General features: G+C 39.2%; 1 protein-coding gene across 2 annotated transcripts; it reads right to left on the bottom strand.

Moving 5' to 3' along the window:
* Window positions 1-2,117: 2,117 nt before the first annotated feature.
* On the bottom strand, window positions 2,118-11,573 carry LOC147407424 (putative methyltransferase PMT24). 2 transcript variants are annotated; one of them, XM_086435994.1, is made up of 9 exons: window positions 10,096-11,573; window positions 9,496-10,050; window positions 8,862-9,011; window positions 3,868-4,138; window positions 3,659-3,769; window positions 3,188-3,362; window positions 2,824-3,096; window positions 2,539-2,733; window positions 2,118-2,447 (listed from the first exon to the last, which is right to left on the bottom strand). In XM_086435994.1, the coding sequence occupies exons 1-9, from the start codon at window positions 11,104-11,106 to the stop codon at window positions 2,231-2,233; spliced, it is 2,958 nt and encodes a 985-aa protein (XP_086292120.1). In that variant the 5' UTR covers window positions 11,107-11,573; the 3' UTR covers window positions 2,118-2,230. The 2 variants fall into 2 exon arrangements, with proteins under 2 accessions (XP_086292120.1, XP_086292119.1); XM_086435993.1 differs by having other exon boundaries at window positions 9,496-11,572.
* Window positions 11,574-15,752: the final 4,179 nt, after the last annotated feature.

Raw genomic sequence — 15,752 nt, 5'->3', positions numbered from 1 at the left:
AAAAAAAAATATTTAATATTATAAATGTTTCTTTTGTTTGATTTAAGGGCAAATGAATTAGAATATTTTCATAGAAAATTAATAAAGTTAGGGGTATTTTGGTAAAACGAACCGTTAGATTTTGACTCCCCGCAAGAAGAGTTTTGAGAAATAGGTTTTCTTGACTTCTTCATAAAGAGTAATTTCTTGCTCTTGCGCGGAGTAACTCTTCGAGGGAGTAGTTCATACAAACGCATCCAAACGACTTCTAACTCCCCGCAAGAGTCAGAAGTAGCCAAGGAGTCCTATCCAAACGCCTACTTAATGTTTGCGAAATTGCCCTGCATTCTTGCACTGTTGAAAATTGTTTTAGCTCCCTCTCAGTAACCATCTCTCCAACTTCAGTTCCCACAGACAGGTTCATTGTTACTGTTGAACTTTCATTTTCATTTAGGATTCTACATGGTGTAGAATCAAATCAGTTCCACCTGAAGCACTTTCTTAGTAATATCATCATTCTGAATGTTTTTCTTGACCAGTACTCTTTTTCAACTTAATTCTTTGATGCACGAATGCTTGAATAAGATATGCTTCTGTATTTAGTTCTCGTTTTAGAAGTGATGTTACGTAAGTGTGATAATCGGGTGTGTGGTCACCAAAATCCAAGACCATCTCCCCAATTGCTTATGAATAAATAAATAAAAAGTGAGCCTTTCAAGTCTTTGGCGATGGGAGTGATCATGATTTGTGATGTTAGATTAGTGTTTTCCGCCTGGATCTTCGACAGGATGGAGCCTCAAAATTGAACCAATTGGACTACTTTGATTTTTTAAGGTGTTTCTGCTCAAACCTTTGGCCATCTTTCATGTCCAAATGGTCTCTTTGTTCCTCTAAGACCTGAACAAAATTTTACCACGGGTTAAAAGAAATTCTACCTACGACGTTGAATGAAGCTGAGTACATTTTAGTCCAATGTTCGAGAAAACAATCAAGGGCTTTGGTAAGCCTGTCAATGGATAGCCGAAATTCGAATTTGAAAAATCGGATATTATCCAAAATTTTCAGATATCGAATTCGGATTCGGATAGTTTTCAATATCCGATAGCGTTTATAGGTGATTTCGAATTCGATAATATCCGATTCGAAAATAATAATTTATTTTATTATTTTTTTTAAGTATAAAACGTTAAAACTTCGGTTCTGTCGAAGTCGAATAGAACTCAGCCCTCAGACCTCTGCCCTCTGCCCTCATGCTCATCGGCTTCAACCCTCTGCCCTCTGCCCTCATGCTCATCGGCTTCAACCCTCATCGACAGCCTTATGGCTGGTCTGATCTGGTTGCGACAGCCCTCGTGTCGTCTTCAACCCTCATCAACGGCCTTCATCGTGCTCAACCCTCAACGAGACATTATCGTCTTCAACCCTCAACGAGACATCGACAGCCCTTATCGTCTTCAACGGTTCAACCCTCATCGTCTTCAGTCGAAAACACTTGTCACCGTCAGAATCTCTCTCAACGGCTCACCTTCGGCATCGGCATCCATTGACAGGCTGAATCGACGTCGGATTCTCTCTGTCTCTCTCTCTCTCAAAAGCTTTTTACAGATCTCATCGTCTTCCACGATCTCAACTCCTCGCAGTCACCGTCGAAATCTCTCTCAGTGGCTCACCTGGGGCATCGGTGTCCATGGATAAGCCGAATCAGAATCTCTCTCTCGTTAGGTTAGGTTTTTTTTTTTCGATAAATTTCAGATAATTTCGGATAACGTTCGAAGAGTAAATAATTTCAGATAATTTTCGGACAGTAAATTTCATATTCAAATCGGATAATATCGGATATCCGATAATTTATTCGGATACGAATTCAAATATTCGTTAGTGGTATCCGATCGGATTCAAATTCGAATTCGGATATCACTAAAAAATTTCAGATTCGAATTCGAATACAGCACTATCCGATCGGATATCTATCCGTTGACTGGCCTAGGTTTTGGGCAAGAGATTGAAAATAATTGCATTTTAGACATTTTATTGATCTCTAATGGCTTTTGATTTCAGTTTCAAAATTGGGGTATCTTTAATTTTCATAAAAATCCGGAGACTGGAGGGATATTAATCTCCCAGTTTTAGATTCGATCTGTAAAAGAAACATATACGACTTTGGCAAATTAACTTACATTAAGGCCTTACCTCTTGGGTTGTTGTCAAAAAACTCTACATAGAAAGGAAATTACAAAGGGTTTTCCTTAAATCAGGAAGAAGATGAATATGATTCTGGCCGCCAATCAGATTTCTGTGCACTCAGTATCCCTTCTTGGTCTTTGGAAAATGTTAGATGGACCTCCCAGTGCAGAGACTTCAAAATGTTTTCGATTTCCCCTATTATACTTGACTCATCTCGTACGATAAGTTTCCCTCCTGGTCTGACTATACGATCCACTTCTGCCATCACGGGCACCAACTTGCACCTGCAAAGCCAAAATCAGGCTCCAATTATTCATCGTTAAGTTCTACAAGAAGAAACTGAAAGACGCCTAAACTCAACCCAATATATCCGACCTTTTCTTCAACCTCAAGAACAGGTGATCAGCATGCAAGAGATCATAGGTTCTAGGGTATGTGCTGAAGGATTCACACCAGTCATGATAGATCCCGAAAAGACCACGTTCGTAGATGATGGGAAGTGTATCTGGGGAATCGACATTCACCACATTCATGACCCACACTTTGAGGTCCTTAAGAGCCGCCCCAAACCTGAAAAAAGAATATCCTTCAGTCAGTTCAGCTTGCAGAATTACTTCCAGATCTCATTCTTGCAAAACAAACAAAAAAAGATCATCTTACCCTCCATAAACTGCTCTCATGTCCATCACATTTCTCACATTCGACCAACTGATACCCAGTCCACCCATATACGACTTGGTTACGACTCGTTTCCAGTGCTCATAATCTGCAGCAAAATCATCCGGAGCTGCTTTCCCGTAGATTCCCTTCTGAGAGCTGTTTAACCAATATGGAGGCTTATGCACTCTATGGGGCCAATCCTCTGGCCATTGAGAACCCCTCTCAGCCCCATCAACTGGCACTCTGTGCATGCATGCCTGCAGGGGTACATACCTACAAGTGCAGGAACAAATGTGTTAGTTACATCAAGCTTGAAGGAATCAAGTGTGTGTCCTGCAATTATATATATATTATTAACCATTACCAAGCAGCATTTGGATCATCGTCGCTTTTACACATGGGAGGACTGTTATGTTTTCTTTGGTCATAGCATTCATTTGAGATGGGCTTACGGTAAATGGCAGCACCAATGGAATTCAATTTGTCCTTCTTGATCGTGAAAAGATCCCAACACATGGATACTGTAAGCGAGGACATTGCTGAAACAATAACAGCGTTGAAAAAACAATTAGGAAGCAATGTGAAATAGAGAGGACTGATCTTCTAGACACGTTGAATTTAAAGCTATCTTTGAACGTTTATTTGCAAATACCCGCCACATACATCCTAGTTTCTCCCTTTGAGCAATCTTAGCATTAAGAAAGAGATCATCTATAAGCTCGGGAAGAGAATGAGCTGACACATTTTGCTCCTTTATTTGAAATTTCATTTCCATCCAAAATTCTTGAGACACAAAATATAGGTCCATGGGAAAAAAAAAATGCAGAGATACTACCTTTCCATATCCCGACATCTTCCTTCAGCTTCTGGTACACTGGAGTAGCCGACCAGACAAAATAACCTCCTGGTCGAAGAACACGGTTCAGCTCCAAAAGCAGACGACCACCTGCATCGAAGTTGCAACGTTCTTAAAACAACCCTGACCAAAGTAAAAAAAAATGGTCATTGAAACAGTAATTTTATAAAGATGAAGGCAGATATAACCTTCTGCATGCCACGGGACCCTACAACGTGCACAATGCACTAGATCAAAGACCCTACTAGGAAAAGGTAGACGCTGTGAACCCATCACAGCAGATATTGCAGGAATTCCCCGTTCAAGGGCGAACTGAACCTGGGCCTCATGTTCATCTTTAGGTGCAAATGACATTGCAAGAACATCTCTTTCGAAAAGATAACCACCAAAGCTGGCAACGCCACAGCCAACATCCAGTATCACTCGAGTCCGCTTCCCCCAAGCAATGTTGGGTACTGACTGCAGCCAATGTCAAATATGTTTTTCAGTCAGAACAAAATTGCAGCCTATATGAATGAAACTGGTACAATAAGAAAATGAAACCACTCAAAAGCCTTATCCAGATAAACAGCAATCTTGCGTCTCGGTAAATACTTCGTTTCTTGTAAGGAGAGGATTGTAACATGTGAATGTGTGTCTTGAATCCTAGTATTTAGATTTTTGAGAGCATTTTCCTGTTAAGAAAACATCTTTAGTTTCTAATATGGGGAGAACTTTTGTATTGAGTTTTTTCTGTTGATCTGGATTTAGGTTTTGGAAGTTGGAACTTATATAAACAATTGTTACAATCTTATTTTGTATTCTGCTCAACTTGTATACAGTGAAAGCTCTTGGGCGCTTCATCTTAAGTAGGAATAGGGAAAGGACAAAGATAAAGACTCCTCAAAACTTTGGGCTCTGGCCATTACACATCTTCATGAGAGCTGTAAAATATAAAAATACTGTTTTATTTTATATTATTACAGATAGATTATTTTGAATGCATTAACATAACTATTCAAGGGTATTTTTATAATTTAAAATTTGCATCAAGAACAATACTCACCCTTCTCTCATCATAGTAACTAGGAGGTGGCAAGTGCAAAACTCACATGGATTATAAGGGTGTTTTCTTATTAAAATTTTTTATGATACAATTAAAAAGGGATATTGTAATTTTAAAAACTAACTAAATTAGGATTGTAATTTTATTGATTTTGACAAAAATTTCCCTAGTAGCATTAAGTTCAAATGTAAAGGTGGGGGCATTTTTATCCATTCAAAATGTGGTGCCTAGCCACGTCTACTCTGCTTCTCTCATTATAATAGTAAGAGACGGGTTATTTGCACCCACCTTTTTTTGCTTGTCTTTTTCCACTTAAATACTATTTTCTAATAAATAGTGAAATTACTTGTCACACCCACTTAAAAAATACTAACTTTTGTGTCATTGAGACTCGGTAGGATCCTATTAAATCTACTTGAAAAGACTCGGTAGGAACCTACCGATTGGGACACTGTAGGAACCTACTTAGTCATTGGTAGATTCGGTAGTATGTTGGATAATTCAATACTGACCTACCAAAGAAGAATGAGAAAGAGGGAGAGGCGAATAAGAGAGAGAGAAGAAGAAGAATAAGAAGAAAAAGATGAGGAGACCAAATGAGATTCGATTGGGATGGTGCGTGTACGAGTAAAACTAAAATTACTCCTTTCACCCAACTAAAAGGTGGGTGAGAGTGAGACGAGCAAAAAATAGTGCGCCCCTAATAATATAGATAAAGACATTATTATGGGGCACTTTAGTGTGCTACAAGAGATACCATGAACCTAAGCTTGTTGCTACTCATAGTGCTTTTTGGTGGGTAAGTTGGATTTGAACTCGCAACCTCAAAGTTGCAATGAAATACTCATTTTCCTCATTTGCCATGGTACTGTCAACTAAGCAAAACAATTCGGACGGGCTCACTAATATCCATGAATTTCTGGCATCAATACACAAAGGTCAGCCTATCTATGGATGAAAGAGGTAAAAGAATGGAATTGAAAACAGAGTTTCAAAGAGTAGCGCTCATGGAGGAGATTAGTTGGAGACAAAAATCGAGGGTCAAGTGGTTGAAGGAAGGGGATAATAACACAAAATTCTTTCACAAGATGGCTAACTTCCATCGAAGAAGTAATCAATTGGACAAGCTCTACATCAAAGATACCATGGTGACAGGAGAGGAGGAAGTCAGGAAAGGTGTGGTGGAGTTCTACAATGATATGTATAAGGAAAAGGAACCCTTAAGACCGCGACCAGAAAATCTAGAGTTCAAGTCATTGACCCAAGAGGAAAAGGGGTGGTTGGAAAGACAGATAGGGGAAGAGGAGGTTAAGTCAACCATTCTTTCGATGAGTGGAGATAAGGCGCCGAGGCCGGATGGTTTTACTATGGAATTCTATAAACATTGTTGGGAGATAGTGTCGATAGATTTCATGAAAATTATCAATGAGTTGCAAGAGAAGAAGTGCTTGGACTATGGTCTTAATAGCACTTTCGTGGCTTTGATCCCTAAGATTAACGGGGCGGATAAGCTAGGAGACTTTAGACCAATTAGCCTGGTGAGCTCGGTGTATAAAATAATATCCAAAGTGCTGGCTTCGAGGTTGAAAACAGTTCTCCCTAGTCTTATTGAGGATGAGCAAAGTGCGTTCATTAGGGGAAGACAAATTCTTGATGGTGTGTTGATAGCAAATGAATGCCTCGATTCTAGGATTAAGAACAAGAAGAAAGGGATGATAGGAAAAGTAGACCTTCAAAAGGCGTATGATCATGTTAGTTGGGATTTTCTGGAATATATGATGGGGAGGATGGGCTTTGGTACTAGGTGGATAAGTTGGATTATGAAATGTATTACAACGGTTTCTTACTCGATTCTGGTCAATGGGAGTCCGGCCGATTTTTTTAGGGGTTCGAGAGGGTTGAGACAAGGGGATCCTCTATCCCCTTTCTTGTTTCTTATTGTAGCAGAAGCTCTGGGCAAATTGTTTAAAAGAGCGGTCGAGTTGGATCAGTTGACGGGGTTTAGGGTGAAGGATGGACCATTGATCTCTCATCTGCAGTTTGCGGATGATACATTGGTTTTCCTGGAGCATTCGAGGGATCAGGTGAGGGTTCTTCGAGTTTTATTAGGTTGCTTTGAGGCTATATCAGGTTTACACATCAACTTGCATAAAAGCAAACTTTTCGGAGTTGGAGAGGTGAATGATATTCAGGTGATGGCTGCAATTTTGGGGTGCGGGCACGATATTTTACCAACGTCATATTTGGGTTTACCATTGGGAGCTCCCTATAACAGTACAAAAATTTGGGAGGGTGTGATTGAGAGAGCGGAGAAAAGGTTGAGCACGTGGAAGTCCAAGTATTTGTCGAAGGGAGGGAAAGTAACCTTGATTAAAAGTACTTTGTCGAGCATCCCGGTTTATTTTCTCTCGCTATTCACGATTCCGAGGTCAGTAGAAATTAGATTGGAAAGGCTCATGAGGAATTTCTTATGGAACGATAAGAGAGGTGGGAGGAAGTATCACTTGGTCAAGTGGAAAGTTCTTTGCATGCCCAAGAAGAACGGGGGGCTGGGAATAAAGGGGCTTAGATTAGCAAACAGAGCGCTTTTAGGTAAATGGTTGTGGAGATTTGGGGAGGAGAGGGGGAGACTTTGGAGAAAGATCATTAAGGCCAAATACGGGGAGAGAAAGCTAGGTTGGTATAGTGGCGAGGCGAAAGGTTCTTAAGGGTGTAGCATTTGGAAAGGGGTTCTTAAACTGAGCGAGGACTTTGAAAGTGGTATTAGGTTTAAAGCGGGGACGGGGGACAGAGTTAGATTTTGGGAGGATTGGTGGTGTGGAACATCCCTCTGACTACTCAATTCTCGTCATTATATGCCTGTTCTATTAAAAAGAACTGCTCTATCCAGCAGTGTCTGATACGCAATGAGTCTAGTCCTACGTGGGATTTGGGGTTTAGGAGAAATTTTAATGATTGGGAGCTAAACGACTTGATATCTTTCATAGATCTCCTGCACACGGTTCATCTCAATGAGGAAGAACAGGATAAGTGGGAATGGAAGAGGGCAAAGGATGCGAGATTTTTCGTCAGATCCTTCTATGAGAGTCTTAATCCTCATGCGGAGCGTTCCCTTTTGGGGTCCATCGTTTGGTGTAAGTTTATTCCCTCTAAAGTCTCTTTCTTTGTTTGGCTGGCTTCCCTTGGTAGGATACTCACCTTGGATAATTTGATTGTTCGAGGTTGGATCACCCCTAATTGTTGTCCTCTTTGTTTGAGGGATGAGGAGTCTGTGGATCATATTCTAATTCATTGCTCTTTCTCTTCTATTATTTGGTCTTATTTTCTTAGTCGGTTTTGCATCTATTGGGTCCTTCCTTGTAAGTTTTCCTCCCTGTTAGTTGAATGGGCTAGTAATGACTTTAATTCCAGAAAAAGACTTCTATGGGCTATGCTTCCCTCGGCTATTGCTTGGGGGGTTTGGAACGAGAGAAACAACAGGGTGTTCAATAACAAGAATAGAAAATCGCATGCAAGCTTTTTGGAGATTTTGGGTTATTTGTACCTTTGGTCAAAACAGTATAAAGAGTTTGCAGGATTCTCTTTCGATGATTTTGTTTTTAGATGGAATGACCTTTGTAATTAGAGATGTTTTTTTATTTTTTCTTCTTTTTCTTCTTCTTGTCCTTTGTGAGGCCTCCTCGGCCTCCTTGTATTTGGGTTTTCTTGTATTTGTTTTCCTTTATCAATATATTACACTTTTCAAAAAAGGTCAGCCTAACTGGTGATTTCAAATCGTTGGAATTGATGTGATTTGTTTTTCATCAAACTTTATGAAGAGTCACGTGGATGGATTGTGATTGCCAATCCCTGATTAAAAAGAACATCAAATTCAGTGACCAGAACTCTCTCTTACAGTTAATCATCCAGCTTGTGATTCAATAAATCACATAGAGAGAGAGAGAGAGAGAGTTGATAAGATGAACAATTGGTTATGTAATACATCTGAAAACCTAGGTGATTTTGGTGTGTTGGTTGGGTTCATAACATTGTTCATAATTAAAGATCATTGTGGGCCTATACGGCCTTTTCTGAGTAGACCTTTGATTGTTATGAAAAGAAAAGAAAAAACGATACGAATGATATGATATGGTTTACCTTCTGAATGAAATCAATGTAGTGGAGTGCACCGTGTATGAACTGTGTCCCACCACCGGGGAAGGTGAGAAACTCCCCCGTCACTTTCACCCAATTTTGATGCCCCTTCACTTCCGCCAGCTTTGTATGAGGAACATTGTGATACCATATCTGTCGTGGTATATTAAGTAAAGCATAGGAGGATTAAGAACAACGGTTACATACACCCCAAAAGAGAAAGATGAAAGAAATCAATGGATCATGGATGTAGTTAACATGTGTCCTAAGGGCGGACACGTTAAGATGCATTAAATACACCTCCAAACTTTAATTTCCTACCAAAAATTACCTTCAAATGCTTATTTCCAAGTTGTATTAATGCATCTTAACATGTGCACTTGTGGCATAAACCAAAAAAAACTGGAGTGACATTAAAATTCACATTGTTTCACACATTGCTGAAGTGGATGTGTACGGAATCATATATGGTTTTCATCACGATACAAGTGAGAAACATCTATGGATTTATGCGCACCTCCACGTCAACAATGTGTGAAACGATGTCAATGTTAATGTCACTCCAGCATGACTTGAAGCAAACTCAAAGAAATTAAATTAACAAAAGAATCATACGGCCGTTACCCTTCTTTCTTACCTTATCCCTGCTTTTAGGCCACTCGATGGAATGTTTATAACCTTGGGGTAGTGAGGCCAAACACGTGGGGCCCTCCTCAGGGCAATGTCTCTCACGATGCTCGAAGTGTCTGGTGCTGTGGACCTTCTTAAGTGCCTTCTCGTTGTCTAAGCAAGGTATGTAGTCTGCACCGGTTGTAACATTACACAATTCCCAACTGTACCCATATATACTCCCCTTCTTATCGTCCTCCCCTTCCTGTCTCCTCTCCTTTTGGTTCTCTGACTGATCCGCCTGAGTCGACCAGGCCCCTTTTGACTCGTTCGACTCTTTCGGGATCCCTGAATGACCACCCAAGATAGAATCGCCACCCGAGTTGGTTTCCTGAGGCTTCTCTTCCGTAGCTGTCTCTTGTTTTTGTTGTTGGGTCTCCTGATTCATACTGATATCGTTCTCGCTTTGTAGAGATTCTTGATTCTCAGCTGGTGTACTCTCCTCTGTTGTTTGTTGAGATTGTTGATCTTCAGTAGTTTGAGATTCCTGTTGTTGTTGTTGTTGGGTTTTGTCGCTTGTGACCTCTTGGATCTGTGTTTGCTGTTGTTGGGTTTCGTCGCTTGTGACCTCTTGGATCTCTGGCTGTGTTTGCTGTTGATAGTCTTCTCTCGTCTCTTGGTGGTTCTGATGTGGGTTTTCCCTGCTTTCGACCTCTGTTTCTTGCTGGTTCTGATGTGGATTTTCTCTGCTTTCGACCTCTGTGTCTTGCTGGTTCTGTTGTGGATTTTCTCGGCTTTCGACATCTGTGTCTTGCTGGTTCTGTTGTGGATTTTCTCGGCTTTCAACCTCAATGTCTTGCTGGTTCTGTTGTGGGTTGTCTCGGCTTTCAACTTCTGTGTCTTGTTGGTTCTGCAGTGGGTTTTCCCTGCTTTCGACCTCTGTTGCTTCTTCTTGTTGGTTTTCTCGACTTTCACTCTCTGACTCTTGTTGGGTCTGCTGTGGGTTTTCTCTCTTTTCGATCTCTGTTGCTTCTTCTTGTTGAGATTCATCTTGATTTGTATTACTTTCTTCACTTTTTGTTTGCTGAGTCTCAACAGTTTCACTGCTCTCCTCAGCAATCTGAGTCCCCTGTTTTTGCTGAGATTGCTCATCTTCACCGGTCTCTTTTCCTTCTTGGGTTTGCAACTTCTCCTCAATCATAGATGCTACCTCTTTCTCTTGTTCTTCATCATTCTTACTCTCCACATTGCTCTCCTGTTCATTCTCCTGTTCAGCAGTCGATGTTGTTTCCCCACCTGGGTCAGTTTGACCATCCTGCAACGACATCTTCCCTTCTTGATCAGATTTATTATCCCCCGTGTCTTCTTTAATGGCGTCGTCAGGGAGATCACCTTGAGTGTCATCGAAGGCTGGAGGATCTCTGACTCGGTCAGATTTGGCCAAACGAGAATCGGTGTTGGAGGAAGAAGTAGTAACAAAAGCATTAGTAGTACGAGTGGTCTGTGGAGGGACGACGGATGAGGAGGTAAGCATCCATAGACCAATAACGCAGAAAGCGACAAAAACTAACATGGTGACTGTTGACATGTAAGAACCCGAAGAAGAACGCTTTGCGGAACGTGTCTTCCCCAAAGCCATTTTCGACTCAGAGAGAGAGAGAGAGGGGAATGTGAGATGAGATATTGTAAGGTTAAGGAGTGTTCAAGGTTGTGTGGAAGAAGAAGAAGAAGAAGAGAGAAGAGAAGTGGGAAGAAATGATCTTAAGTTCCGGGTCCAAGATCCAATGCAGTAGGAATCGCGTAAGAACTTCTGGACAAAATTTAATTATTTTCGCGGACCAAGTCCACTTCTGTTCCCCACGTGGCAAACCTTTTTGGATCTACTGGCCCATGATTCTTTGGGTATTGTGGACCCTGTGGCCCATGAATCTTTGGCTCACTCCTTGGTGAAGCACTGAGGCAAATTCGAGCGAGCAATTTTAGGGCTGTCAAAGGGGCCGGAGAACCTAAAGTGAAGCTGTCCATGTCAAATCCAAAGCCTAAACATGATCTCAACCTGAGCTTTAAGCCTTTTTACCTCAACTCAAATCCTAGGGGTGCAACTTGGGCCGCTTCAAATTGAGAACCGAACCAAACCTATAGCTTTGGCTGGTTTAGTTCAATTCTGGGTTAAGAAAATGGACAACCCATCAATTTGTTTTGGTTCTCTGCTCAAGGCATAGAACCGCACTTTTCTATCTATATATATATATATATATATGAACAGCGTAATTACGACCCCTATTACGACTCACATTGCGACACACCGTTTTGTCTTATATGGGTAAAAATGTTTGGAATGGGCTGATTTTTTGTGAGGATGATCTCTGTGATGAGGGGATCATCCTGGCAAAAAATCATCCAATTCCAAAACTTCTAACCCCATCAAAATTGATTTACAAAAATTGGACGGTCTATAATTTTTCAACAAAAATTGGACGGTCTAGAAGTTTCATAATGAGCTGATTTTTGGCAAGGATGATCTCCTCACCACAGACATCATCCTCACAAAAAATCAGCCCATTCCAAACATTTTTGCTCATATAAGACAAAACACGTTGTCTATATGTGTGTTGAAATGGTTGTCGTTTGAACCTGACCCATATATATATATATATATATATATATTGTCTTATGTTTTGCCCAACGTGTTTTGTCCTACATGGGTTAGAAGTTTTGGAATGGACTGATTTTTTGTGAGGATGATCTCTACTATTAGAAGATCCTCCTCACTAAAAATCAGCCCATTCTAAAATTTCTAGTCCTATGTTTACAAGTTGAAAAATCGTGGACCGTCCATTTTTTGTAAACCATTTTTGATGGGGTTAGAAGTTTTGGAATGAGCTGATTTTTGGCGAGGATGATCTCCTCACCATAGAGATCATCCTCACAAAAATTAGCCTATTCCAAAACTTCTAACCTATGAAAAACAAAACACGTTGGGCAAAACGTAGGGTAAATAGTAGGGTGCCGAACAGGATCCTATATATATAGGGAAGCGTTCGGAGGCCCTAAAGAAAATCAACCATTGTGCCAAGCATTTTTGAAAATAAGGGTTATAAGTTTTATAATGTGTTAATTTTTTTATAAGGATGGTCTCTATGGTGAAGAGATCATCCTCACCAAAAATCAACTTGTTCTAAAACTTCTAGCCCTAGTTTACAAGTTGAAGAATCATAGACCATTTGTTTTTTATAAACCACTTTTGATGAAATTAGAAGTTTCGAAATGGGTTGATTTTTGGTGAGGATGATCTCCCCATCATAGAGATTATCCTCACAAAGAAGAGATCATTCTCACAAAAAATCAACTCATTCCGAAACCTCTAACCCATACATTGAAAAAATGTTTGGCACAATGTTTAGCTCTCTTTAGGGCCTCCGAACGCCACCCATATATATGTATTGATTTATTATGAACTATTTTAGTAGTTAGACCATAGATTAATGACATTTTTTATGGAAAGATTAGTAACTTGTTATATGAATTATGATTTTTTTTTTCCATTAAAAATATATATAGGATATTAGTTCGATTGTAATGGCAATTTGGTTCGATTCTGATTCTAATTTAGTAAAATCAAACTATGTTGGTTTAGTTCCAATTTTCACCTGAACCGAACCAAGTTGCACCCCTACCAAATCCCACTAGTGAGTTATAACATTCTTTACATAAGTTTTCGGCTTAAACCATAGTTGTCAAAGTAGTGGGACCTAGTTTAAGTTAGAAAACAACAATAACATCTACTCTCTCTCTTTGAGAATTGAAAGGCTTGGACTATTTGCAACCACCTTTTTCCTTGTCTCAACACTTAAAAGGTTATTTTCTAAATTACTCGCCACAATCACTTGAATTTTTTTTTTATTTTTCATTTGATAGGAAGTTACTGGAAAACTTTATTTTGACTTAATAGGATTCAATTGAGTTCACCTGAAAGGACTGGATAGGAACCTACCAATTAAAACACTATAAAACATTTTTTTTTTTTTTAAAGACTAACTTTTTGTTAGGTAGGAAGCTATTGAAAATTATCATTGCAACTCAGTAAGATCGTACCAAATCCACCTTAAATGACTTAGTAGGAATCAATCAATTGGGACATTGTAGGAACCTAACAAATCCCTTTAAGTAGATTCGGTTGGTTTTTGTGTTGGTATTTTTGAACAACCCCTAGATTAGGAATTGAGGTTTTCATGATCATTTATAACTTACTACAAGTTCTAAAGATATTACTTCTTGTACCACGAAATTCTTGTTGAAGCCCTAGTTGAAATTTTCGTAGATGCAAAGAAAAAGAATGAGAGAGAGAGAGAGAGAGGAGAAGAAAAAAAAGAAGACCGAATTAGATTTGGTTTGGGATGGCGGGTGAAAGTAGTAAAGTGACTGAAACGAGCAAAATGGTAGGTGCAAATAGCTACCCTGAATTGAAATCATGAAGTTTTAAAGGATCACAGAGAAATGGAATATAAATTTTTGAAAAAAAATTACTTAATGAACCTAAAAATAAATTACTCTCAATGGGTGAGATCGATAATTAAAATGTTAAGATCGACAATTTAAATCATTGAGATCAATCTTTTACAACCATCAAGATAAAAAATTGTGAATCGTCAATGTCAATGTTTGAACATAAACCATTGAGATCAACTATTTCAATTGTCTATAGATCAACATTGATAAAATCATTGATCTCAATATTTCAACATGAATCATCAAGATTGATTATCTAAATTATCTAGATCAATAATTGGAATGGTTGATTTCAATTAAATTAGCAATCTCGATGATTTGAGTTTAGCGTTTTATCGTAAGCGAGACAACAGGTCAATAGCAAATCTTCTATATAGTACTTTTTATGTAATTCACTGTAGTGCATTTGAATGGTGGACAAAGTGTCCACGTCAACGAGAGGGTAAAATAACACTTTTTACAATTGGAGAGTGGATCCTGTGTGTTCCCTTTTCCTGTTTGGTGGAGAGAGGATGCTGAAAACACATTCTAACACAGTAGATCAATAATAGCACTCCCGTATTCATCATCACTTAAATCGGATTTTAAAAAACACACATTCTTCAGCCTGTTGAGGTGAATTTTCACGAATGAATTTTGATTTCTGTACCACGTGGCATTCTATCAACTGCCCAACCGCAAGAAGAAAGTACCACAGGATCGGGACTTCATTAGACATCTTACAAAGCCTTCGATTATACCTGAAATTTTTTTATTTTTTTATTTTTTCTTGTAAGAATCGTAAATTTCTGTGTTTCTGTGCCCCCCCCAGACATGATATGGATTAAAACCACAGATCTGTTTTCTCGAGATACACAATTGCACATCTCCAAAAGTGAATGCCGGTGTGTACTAGAAGGCTAGGATGTTATTTAATTTTTATCGTGACTCTCTTGTCATTTCTGCAGAGAATGTCTCACGGAGCCACAAGAACGCAACAACAGAAAAGGGAGTGCTAAAGGAATCTGCTCTCATATTAAGAAAAAATAAAAAGGAAAATGCTGGAATGACACAAAGGTGATACAAGAAGACTAAGCTTTTGTGCGTACGATCACATCATTGTGCCTCCTTCGTGTCACCCCAGCTCGACTTAAAAAAAAAAAAAAAATTTCTACTAACAAGGTTGTTAAGATACTGTCCCAAAACTGTGTGTGCATTTAGTAAGACATCCCTGCTGCAAGACTTATTAAGTCCTTTTCCCTATAAATAAATAAAAAATGATTTCTATTATTCTGATTGTTTTGCACTTCAAGCTTAGTAAAGCAACAATCTCGATTGGGTTGCTTAAAAAGAAGAAGAAAAAAAAAGGGATAATTAATCTACATATACTTTCCCGCCATGCTTGGGAATGTTAGGCAGAATACCATGAAATATTTGTAATCCATATCAAGATCTTCCTCCCCAAATATCTTCCGAATCAATTTTTTTAATTTTTATTTATTTGCTTTGGTAGGCTGCACTTACCAACCACCCTAGTACTTATTCAGCATTTTAACAATGTCACCCTTGCCATCTCAGCTAGCCCCTCATGGTAATATCTTCCACATCATAGTCACTAAGTTAGAGTATGGATATAAAACAACAAGGGAAAACTTAGAATGGGGTAGGATTGTGCAAAAGAACCGATAATAGAAACTCGTCAAAAATTGAACCAAAAAACCAAGTCAACTCAGATTGAACTCAGAAAAAACACGAACCAAGCTCAAATTAGTTTGGTTCAGTTCCTACTTCCCAACC

Source organism: Akebia trifoliata, chromosome 3, assembly GCF_017979445.1.
Source record: "Akebia trifoliata isolate Shusen 1 chromosome 3, ASM1797944v1, whole genome shotgun sequence".
Classification (NCBI taxonomy): domain Eukaryota; kingdom Viridiplantae; phylum Streptophyta; class Magnoliopsida; order Ranunculales; family Lardizabalaceae; genus Akebia; species Akebia trifoliata.
Note: the sequence above shows the minus strand (reverse complement) of the source record. Positions and strands in the feature narration are given on the sequence as shown.

What these genes read in the sequence shown, in the direction of transcription:
- LOC147407424 (XM_086435993.1), bottom strand. Translation starts at nt 11,106, where the DNA reads ATGGCTTTGGGGAAGACACGTTCCGCAAAGCGTTCTTCTTCGGGTTCT. An exon ending in ACATTGATTTCATTCAGAAG is followed by an intron (nt 4,139 to 8,861) that starts GTAAACCATATC and finishes CATTGGCTGCAG; the next exon opens with TCAGTACCCAACATTGCTTG. An exon ending in ATGAGAGCAGTTTATGGAGG is followed by an intron (nt 2,734 to 2,823) that starts GTAAGATGATCT and finishes TTCTTTTTTCAG; the next exon opens with GTTTGGGGCGGCTCTTAAGG.